Below are 11,373 nucleotides of genomic sequence, written 5' to 3' on the forward strand. Positions count from 1 at the left end.
CTCACACACACACACACACACACACACACACTCACACACACTCTACCTCCCCCACCCTTTCTCCTACTATGCATTCGCACACCCACGCCTCCTCAACAGCTCGCCGTTTGCGCTGGCTGTCGAGTGAGTTACTGTGGTTCGAATCCCCAAAGGGAGGGGGCGGGGGCGGGATTTCTTGGGCTATGGTTGAAAGACTGAATTTCTCCAGTCTCTGTCAGCTGGCTCAGTTCAATCGGAGATCTCGCATGTTTTGAATGGGGCGTTTGTCGTTTATCACATAGTAGCCATGCATTGCAAAGTTAATGCTCCATACTGGGTTCCGACGATATAATATACATTTTCCTTCTTTCTTGTTTTCCTTAGTTTACAGCTTCTATCGTTCTCTTCACCCTTAAGAGACTCTTCCGTCTAAAACTGGTACTAGAATTAGGGTAAAACAAAAAGATAAACAGCTCTCTTTCCCATCCCTAATCAGCTTAAGAGCTTTAACCCCAACCGTCTCAACTCATTGTATGTTCAAATCAAATCATGATCCTCTTTCTGAAGTGTGTTGTTTGGAGTCAAGATGACTGTTTCATGCTCAGTATCTAACCCTTAAAACCAGTAAATAATAATTAAAAAAAACCCAACAACACTTCAACACAAAATAGACCTTTCACGAGGCGGGTTTCGAGCCTGCCTATCGGAGCCAACCCAGAATGAGAGGGATACAATGTCTCAGAAGAACGACAGAAGTACTTGGCAGAAGTTATCCCCAAACGGAATCGAACCTATGTCCTCTGCGTACAAAAGCGGAACGCCTTATTGGTACACGACAGAATCTCGTACTTTTAAACCTGATTACGCAAACAAGAAGATACCGAGCAGAGAACAGAGTGTTGGGGATACGACTGAGTCCTTTGTTTGAAAACATCGTAAGTCAGGAGTTTCAGGCCGAGCCGTTAGCTCACCGTGTATCATGCTCGGCTGTCAAGGGAATGGGCGTGGTTTGAATCCCAAGTGAGGTTTTCTTAAACTTAGTTGTTTGGGGGAGTTTTCAAAGTTCACTACGTAGTTGGTTAGGTCCTCCAGGAGATGGGTTAAACTTGGAAATCTCGTCTTTTACATATTTTTGTAATATTGGATGGAGTGTTAAATCAAGACAAATCCAAAACTCTACCAATGCGTCTAGTAGTAGAGCTTTAAAATAAACCCTTGACTAAGGTGGTGAAATTGTTATTTACAGCTATTGAATGTAACTTTTGGAAGTCTTGTACGACTTCGTGAGCTTCGGGCTGTACAGTCAGTTAGTTTGCCAAAACAAAACAAAAACAAAACAAAAAAGAAATTAAGTAAAGAAGATAACGTAAATAGCTAGCACATATCTCGAGCATCGATCTCCTCTCATCCAGACAACGAATCATGATGTACGAGGTATATTTTTATATTAATTATGCCAACAAATCAAATGACACTCACGAGATACCTCAAATCCTTTTTCCCTTCACACCATTTATTTCTCCGGATTGGCATGATTTCAGATATTACCAGTACAAAAATAAATGGCCACCCTTTCACTCCACCTGTGTCTGTAGTGTAGGGTAAGGCGCTTCGTCAAAGCACGCAGACGACGCGAGTTTGATTCCCATTTGAGACAATGTTGTTTTATCTAGTAGGTGCTATCTCTATCCGTGTGCTAGGACATTGCATCTCTCTCAGCCCAAATAGGCCTTGACAGACATGGTCGAAACAGCCCGCCTCTGTAATGACCGAAATTATGTCGATGGGGGCAGCTAATAATCAAGTACACAAAATAAAAATTCACCACAAAAGTCTACGCTAGAAACTGAACCATGTTCAAACAAAATGATTGGGAATTGCGTTTATAATAATCCTGAACAGTACAAATCAATTGGTCAAGGAATGATAGGAATGCGTGATAATATAATTTTTTAGGCTGTCAATCTGAAAAATAAAACGATTGTTTCCTACTAACTTTTGCCAGGGAAAACCACTTTGTTCTAAAATTTACCACTTAAAATGTTTTAATTTGTCTTTGTACAACACAATATAAATGGAACTCCACCGGTGACAAATGAGCAACATGTTTTTCTTTGTCTATTAACTTCATGAATCATGAATTTAAGTTGAATAATGATAATAATAATAATAATAATAATAATAATAATAATAATAATAATAATAATAATAATAATAATAATAATTTCTTTCTTACTACTTCCTTTCTTTTCATGCAATATACATAATTTCTTTCTTACTACTTCCTTTCTTTTCATGCAATATACATTAATCCAATGCACACACACACGCACACACACACACACACACACACACACACACACACACACACACACACACAGAGACTATTTTCATCCAGACATAGGAACAGAACAACTATAATGAAACATAACGATAAAAGCTTATGAAGGATAGGCCTGTAGGAACAGAAAATGTTTAAGACGTCTTTTGGAGCTATCAAGTGTTTTTATTTGTCTTAGTTTTATGGGTAATCTGTTCCACATAAATGGACCAAGATATGAGAAAGATCTCTCTCCAGATGATTTGTATGATTTTACAGGTGTCACAAGTAGGGTGTTATCGTTTGATGATCTTATGTTTCTCCCTGGCTTATATATACTGATCAGTTCTTGTAGATAAAAAGGAGCAGTTTTATTTACACATCTGAAACACTTGACGAAGATTTTAAGTATTATTCTTTCTTTTACAGGGAGCCAATGTAGTTCTTTTGATAATGTAGTGACATGGTCCCGTTTTTTAGATCTTGTTATCAGTCTAGCGGCATAGTTTTGAATCACTTGTAAACGATTCAAATATTTGTTGTTCAGACCTGTTAGGAGTGAGTTACAATAGTCCAATCTAGATAGGATAAGAGATGTTACCAGTGTTTTTGTGGTCTCTTCGTTTAAAAGTACTTTCGAACTAGGCCTAACCTTCTCAGCTGAAAATAAAGGGATTTGGACAGAGATCCTACAAACGAGCCCATTGATAAGTGGTGGTCAATACATACACCGAGATTCCTGACATCTTCTTTACTAGATGTTATATGCCCATATAAATCAAAGTTGACACTTTCCAAACCTTTATTTAATTGTGGATTTTTTATAAGAATGATGTCTGTCTTTTCTTCGTTTAGTTTCAATTTGTTTACTGTCATCCGCTGTTTAATTTCATTGTTTAGTGATAGAAATCATGTTTGGCAGATCTTGAATGGTGCCATTAACATACATTTGGGAATCATCGGCATAAAAATGATAATTCAATCCATGATTTTGTAAAATGCTTGCTAGGGCTGTGTATATAGTGTAAATAGCACTGGTCCAAGAACGGACCCCTGTGGATCTCTATAATCGAGCCTGACCTGCTTTGAAAAGCTATTTTTAATTTGCACTGACTGAACTCTTTCTAGTAAATATAACTTAAACCATGAAAGCACAGTACCCGATAAGCCAAATGAGCGCTCAAGTCTTGTGTGTAGAATAGCATGGTCAATTGTGTCAAAAGCTGCGGACAGATCCAAAAGAGTTAAACGGCAGATGTTTTTGCTATCAACGGAATCCAATAGATCAGACGTCAGTATCATTACTAGATTTTGTAATGGGAGTATACAATGAGAACGCTAACATCCGACTTGGAACATGAGCAACAGTTTCTTAAAAATCGTGAAATAAAACTTCTTCATGTTTTGAGCTTGTCCACATGAATCAGACTGTGAACATGTTTTTTGCGTGTACTTCAGTCTCTAAATATTGTTAGAGAGAGAGAGTTTAGAGTAAGTACACTTATTTTTAGCCACCTCTAAAAAGCGTACAGATTAAAAAACCCTTTCAACACCATTTGGTTATTTAAAAGACATTTCAACATCCATCTCCGATAGGAATACGACCGTGCCAAATGAGTTTAGAGCCTTAAAATTTCACAAAACGAGCCAAGATCAAGAACGCCCAGTCAGGGGTTCGTGCCAGGACCACCCGCTCTACAGTCCAGCAAAATACTAACTGAGCTAAAGGAGCGCTCTAGCCACTTCTACAATGGGATAAATAGTGCCGTTAGATATGACGTTACAACTTCGAAAAATTATTGCTTGGAAAGACAAAACGGAGGCTACTGTAGTTTTGTCCTCTCAAAGTCAGACTCGAAGGGAATACATTTTTTTTATAAATAATTTTTTTAGCATTGCTATTACGGTGAAATAAACCCTTACGTGATATATAGGCTAAGCTGATATCTCTCACACGTGAAGTTTTTAAAAAAATGCATATATTAATATTATTCCGGGCACTATATCCGCCTTCTATCCCACTGTAGCTATAAGCAAAGTATAGACTTGAATCATAATATTCCTAGATCGTGCTTTGTCACGGTAGCCGCTCTTTCCCCCTGTAAAAAATGAAGTGCCAAACCCCAGTATCCCACCGTCCCTATAGTAGTAGAGAGTAGGCACAACTCTCTACGTTTCCCTTAAATTTGATCCAAACTGAGTCAAATGGTGCGCAGTATAGAGAACCGGGATTACGTCAGAGTGCATTTGATGTATTTTGTGCACTGCACACGTCTATGCTAGCAAATAACTCCTAGCCTTTGGTTTGTTTTGATTGCAAAGTTTAAAATCAAAGTAATCTCTATTCCCACAACAACATGTCATATAAACGCAGTTTCTTAATTTTTTAACTTGGAATCTTACGTTTTCTGCTTGCTTTGCCTATGCTTGCGTTATTATTGTTTCGTTTGGGGTTTATTTCGCGGAGAGAGACATACGGATAGCACAACATGTAAATGAGCGTGGCTAAAAATAAAGGAAAGCAATCTAGATCTTTAAAATCCTCACTCTGACTCCGACGGTCATGAACATTTTGTTTTTAAGTGAGACTCTTGAATAGATCCTCATGTCTACTTGGCTGTTCATTTGAACTTTGTTGGTACGGATCTATTTCGCCCGCTGTTACCAGTATGGTATAAACATTTATTACACTGGTTATGGTAGTAGACCATGATTTATCCTACTTGAGGAATTGCTCATGAATACAACTTGGCAATTTCACCCGTAGGATAAATCATATCTACCACAGCAACTCATGTAATACATTATTTATCTCCATTTACCCGTTTCCTTTTTTCAATGGATGACCTATGCACTGGACCCATAATACGTATATTGTAGCACAATAATTGCAAAACTTGGAGCCATTAGTACCGCAGCGTAACTCATATAGGTGGAAGTTGAATGTGACTTCTTGATTTGATCTTGTCTGACTTGTTCAGTTTTAGACTCTGAAGCCAGCGGTTACACTTATCCACGCTGTCATCACTAGTGTCCTGATAGTGGTGATGTTGCTCCAGCTGGTGATGATGGCGTGCCTGTCTCCTCGTCACATGCATGGAAGACGCATCATCAGTGTCACTCAGCCTGTCAGCATCTAGAAGGTCCAGGCTGTCTCCGAAAGGCAAGTGGCTGGTGCTACCGGTGTCCCTAGGCGAAGTGGCATCTTGAAACCTCTTCAGGACGTTATCGTCCTTGAAAGGCTGGCCACCGAGGGCGAAAAATCCCGCACCGTCAGCGCTGTCACTGTCATCCTTACACCCATGACTGTCAGCAGAGTAGGTCCGCGGGATGTGATTGCTTCCGGCACCACCACCAGTATCCGCTCTAGAACGCCGGGAAAGTTTTGGTGTGGACGCCGGGGACACGCCGTTACTCTGGCTCTGAGACCTGGACGCGAATGATGACGTCATTGGATCCCTACGTCGACTGCTTCCGGGGGTCGAAGGGGGCGTCGGTGTTGCTACAGCTGAGCGGACGCCTCCAGGCTCTGGTTTGAGTCCGTCCACCTGGAGAGTGTTTTGTGTGGCGGGAGTGGTGTGGATGATGTTCCCCTCGTGATCCGTGATGGGAGCCATATCGCTGCCCGGGGAGTCCTGAGAGGAGTTAACGACGGACGCCAAGTGGGGACAAGATCGGAACCTGCGGGGGATAAAAGATGATTAGCTTGTAATTGTTTTTGTTTTGGAGTTGGGCGGTTGGGGGGGGGGGGGGTGATGAGGGAACAGGGATATTTAGCAAGCTTAGGGAACCGTTGATATGAACGTATTTGCAACAAACTTAGTTTTGAGCTCACGTTTTGACCTCCTTATTAGCAGCGTAAGTGGTTGTTCAAAAGGTGAGACCTGGAACTCATGCCCTCTCCGATCACTGAAAAATGTGAAATGGTGTGGGTTTTAACTATTAGGTTATTTACCAGACGGGGCTTTCGAGTTTTAACGTCCATCCCCGAAAGGACCGAGCCAAATACAAAATTCGTGTAAAGTGCCTTTCCTAAGGACTGAGGCTCAAACCACCGAATCAGCAATCTCACAATAACAGGTTCGGCAGGCTAACCAACCACTAGGTTAGCGACGCCACTTCAGATCATTTCTGTAACACATAATTCAGAAAGAAAATGAGGCAAAAGTTGATTATCCAACAACTGAATCTTCTGGCTCACCCAGTTACCTAAGAGTAAAGTGGTTGTGAGCAATAGTAGCTTTTGGTGATTTACGCAACGAGGTGAAACTATTTACTGGACCACTACGGGATAATACATTAGCGTAGGCCTACTTATCATTTCAAAATAACTTGTCATACTTCTCTGAGAAAAAATTCATGACAACCAAATCAAGCTGCAGACTGAACTTATTTCTCTTCTCATCATTCCTTTCTGGAAATAATACCCATATAAGCCGAAAGCAAGTTCTAAGTATAAAGCTGGAGCTTGACTCTGAGATGACATTAGAGAGATTATTTTTCCCGATATTAACATGAGTTTATTTGGGATTGTTATTGAGGGACGTTTTGCACCGAAACTATGCCACAGATTAAAAATAAAAGCAAACAAAAACAACGATAATAACAACAACAATAACAACAAAAATAAAGAAAAACCCCAGACACACACAAATTCCCAACCAACCAACCAAAAAAAAACCCCTTTGAAAATGCAAAATACCAAGGAACAAAATAATATGGTAAATCTTGTTTGCCCAGTAATCACCCAGTAGACCTAGTTATCAGTTTGTAAGGATCATGGAAGAAATTACTACCAAGCAAAGCCTGCCGAAATCTTCTGGTGCATAACTTTGCATGATTCAAAACTTGCCACCCGTTAAAGTATACCTTATAACGAGCAGCCTGCGTGTCTTCAGCACGGCAAAAGAGTGCTTTGCGTTGATATTGTCATTAATTAGATTTATTGCTGTCAACCGCCACCTAAGTCGCGCACTATTGACAACAGTCTCTCTGTCACTTCTTTGAAATATCTACTAAATAAAAATAGAATTAAAATTGTAAATTCAGAATGTCCCCTTGGGAAATTAATTCACAATGGCGTACATAAACACACAAACTATACACTAAAAATACGTAAATACATGAATAATGCACAGTATCACAAACAGAGATAGTCCACACATTGTTGCAGGTCGCCAGTGTTTTGCGCCCTGTTTTCGAGATAAGGTTATTGTGTGTTGTTCAAAGATCAGTGACCACTTCCCTGAACCTTGTTTTCCATGCAGCTTCGAACTAAACTGAAGAGTGAAGAGTGCGCGCTCACATTTTATCCCTATCCGTACGTTGTGTTTTACTATCTTATCCATACGACATGGAGAACTCTGTGCCACCACTTTCCAAAGAGGAAATTTACTCGTTAATCCGATTCGTGCGCTTTGAATAGCAGTCTGTCAAAACATTTTTTTCAGAAATACTGAGAGTTTCAAAGAGATTGTCGTACAAGAAGTATTCTAAAATGTGAAGAATACAACCCCGGGGGTACAAAAGTGGAATTGGAAAGCAATGGCTCAATTCTGGAATATTTCATAAGGATACATAGAGATCGAAACATACAATTTTATAACTTCTTAAGTTCAAAATCTTTAACACCCGGCTCTATCATGTTTTTAGTAATATTGAATACTACCTTTCTTTTTTTCTTTTCTTTTTGGGTAAGTGTTTTACGGCACTCGCAACTGCATAAGGTCGTATGAGCGCGCGGGACAAACCTAGCAGTTTCAGTTGGTAGGAAATTTTGAATTTTGCCCGGGTGGCGGCCAAAGCCTACTCTTGTCGATTTTGGACCACGAAGGGATCTTTAACGTGTGCGACTTGCACGCGGGACCTCCGAGATTTTTCGGCCTTGTCCGAGAAGGCTAGGTGTAGATCTTTCTTACCAGGAGATCAGGGGTGTGACCGAAAGACAGCAGTAATAATGAGCCAAGGAGTAGCAGTGGAAAGGCTGCAGAAAGAGTCAGGAGCCCAGGGGAGGGGGCAAAGGAGGTGAAGGGTGGGGGCAAAAAGTGGAAACGAAAGCAGACGACAGAATATTGCAACAGAGCAGGAAAAGAGGTGAAAGGAGACAATTTTAGACAAAGAAAAATTTCCCCATTGCTACCCGGTTTCGAACCCGGGACCTTTGAATTGAGGCGAATACCTTAACCTCTAGGTCACGAGAGCCCCCTTCCTTTTTTTAGATGTCGAGGGAGGGTTGAAAAGTGTTTTTTAAATAGTGACCCAACGACCAGGGCTACGAGAAGTATATTTATTCCCGGTACATAATAATATATAAGATTAAAAAGCTGAATTGGGACTCCTTTTACACTAATTTATTGTTCTGGAGTTCACCGCTATATGAAAGTCTTGCTCGTGAATGCTTGCAAGTGTACCTTAGCTAGATCGTATATTGGAAATTTTTCTTTTTCATATTCATGTGGTCTTCCTAAACCCAAATTTTCATAAAGCTCCAACTGAAAATGCGTTCACTACGTCATGCCGAAGCTCATTTGAAACATCTTACTAAGATTTTAGTACTTTTACTACAACGGTTAACGTTACAAACCATGCCACAGGCAACAAGTTATTGGAAAACTTATTCTGATAATAATAATTAGCTCTGTGTAACTTGTAAACTTATAAAAACTACCTCTCCAGTATAAAACGCAACAATGGCCATCAAAAGCGTGAGACCAGATCATATGAAGACCCTAGAAAGGTTCCGTTGATGGGTTTCCTTGTAATCGAAACAATGGCCAAGTCGTTTACCGAGGGAGTGTCTCTAATTGGGCGCTAATATCGTTCTGTCTGTGCGTCTAACCCACAAGCAGCCTGGGCCGGCTCAAAGCTCAGGGTATCCAGGAGAATGTGTCTGAGATATCGATTTCAGACGAACGAAGGATTCCGTGCCAAGACTACCGAGTGTAAAGGCAGATATAAATCTGCGTGTGGGGTGTCTGAAATAATGGGTAATTAGATTCTGGCTTGACCGAGGCCAATAGTTTTGTTTTTATAAACCTTCCTTTCTGTAGACATCTTTGTGAGATGTTATTGTGTACGAGCTACCGAGCGTTTGTATGTATGTCTTGTGAAAGAGTGAGTACGCTTGGACAGAGCATTTACTTTTCCCCATATTATGTACTTGAGTTCACTTTTAGTTGAATTTTCTTCCATCCCCCATCCCCCCGCCCAACTTGTTGTGACAAACTATACAGAACAGAAAAGAAGTAAGAACAAATATTGTGCTGAACACTACAGTACAAACAAACACACATGAAATGCATAAATGTGTACTTTCAGATGGTCACAGTGAAACATGCACCGACAAACACAAGCACACGCGTACACACGCACACACACATACACACACACATACACATACACATACACACACACACACACACACACACGCACATACACAGTGTTGCTATGGTTCAAATGACGTGTATGCTTGCAAAGAAAAAGAGCGCCCCCCTAAGTCGAATCTAAATCCAAGAAAGTGGACGAAACAGCTTATGAAAACGGACATACAGCGTACACAAAAAAGAAGAATAAAGCAAATAAAAGCAACAAGAAAAAACAAACAAAACACACACACACACACACACACACACACACACACACACACAAACAATAAATAAAAACAAATACCCCCAAAAATCAACAAAACAACAAAAACAAACATGCACCCAAGTAATTGAAGAAGACATTAAGATTAGAGCCAACGAAGAGAAGACAAATAACATCACAACAGACGGAATATTGACAGAGAATCGAAATAAGAGCAATAAAAGAACTGAAACATAAACAACCAAACAATCGATCATCCACGTAACCTACCAACCGATCGAAAAACAATACAATGAACGTAAAAAAATTGCAACAATCAAAATAAATGTACCGAAATATCCTGGAATACCCACACTGATTCAGCTGTGTTTAAAGGCAAAAAACGTTCATAAATCTTCATAAACAATTAAAAGGGTAAAAAAAATAAAAATAAGAGACACTTTTGCAATTTCGCGGAGCTTTCCCCCCTGCCTTTCGTATGAAAAAGCCAAATCAATTTCCGGCTGTCATAGTTCGATTTGATGCAGTTTTTGTGTATTTCCAGAAAGGAGCGACTCTCAGTGGTTGGTCTATTTCAGTACCGTACTCATAAAGTTCCTCATTGTTCCCTCACTGTAGAAATCACGAAAACCACAAAAATATGACAAGACATCCTCTTTTATCGATTTGCCTTCGTGCTGTAAAGAATGTCAATTCCTTATAATTATTGTAATTTTTTGGTTCCTGTTCATTATTGTCCCCTCCCTCAATCCGGGTGGCAGTCTTTATATATGTTTGTAAAGTTCATGACAAACGGGATATTCCGGCAAGTGCGCTATACAAATAATAAATAATAATATAATAACGATAAAGAACGTTTCTATAGCGCTTACTCCCAAGTGGCTCTAGGCACTCCCAAAAAGAATAAATATCTAGATAGATACATACAGACAAACATAGCCTACATACACATACATAAACACACACTCGCACACACACAGAGCAAGACACACACATAAACACACACACAACATACCCATGTACGTAAACACAGACAAACACATAGCACGCACGCGTACACACACGCACTCACAGATAATACGCTGAGCGAGAAAGATCGACAAAACGTTGTTTCGAGAAGACGCTCAAAGATCGTTCTGTCAGTTTTATGCTTGATATTATTGACACAGCATTATTCTTGCTGCGGGTTGTCGAGAACATCAATGAACTAAGGCAATATTTCTTTTGGAAACGCAATTACGGAAAGAAAGCGCTTAGTGTAATTCCATACTGTTCTGAACAATTACGTTCACACAGCAAGGCGATCGGCAAAGACGTACTGGAAAGAGAATATAACGTTAAAAATATTTTTAAGCTAAAGCAATTTAAGAGGAATTAGCTGGAGGGAATAAGAGATTTAACTTGCTTGCAGGTCTTAGTACACCGTGGTGAGGAAGGAAAAATGACTGAATATTACATTTTTGTTTCGAAGAGAGAGAGAGAGAGAG

General features: G+C 40.0%; 1 protein-coding gene across 1 annotated transcript in view; it reads right to left on the reverse strand.

The window, feature by feature from the left end:
- Positions 1-4,183: 4,183 nt before the first annotated feature.
- LOC106013452 overlaps positions 4,184-11,373 on the reverse strand; it is a gene marked incomplete in the record, with an annotated part of 68,590 nt that continues 61,400 nt past the window's right edge. The window contains 1 exon segment of the mRNA XM_013089283.2: positions 4,184-5,983. Within this exon segment, the coding sequence (XP_012944737.1) occupies positions 5,224-5,983 (760 nt within the window).

This window comes from Aplysia californica, unplaced genomic scaffold, assembly GCF_000002075.1.
Source record: "Aplysia californica isolate F4 #8 unplaced genomic scaffold, AplCal3.0 scaffold00002, whole genome shotgun sequence".
Lineage (NCBI taxonomy): Eukaryota > Metazoa > Mollusca > Gastropoda > Aplysiida > Aplysiidae > Aplysia > Aplysia californica.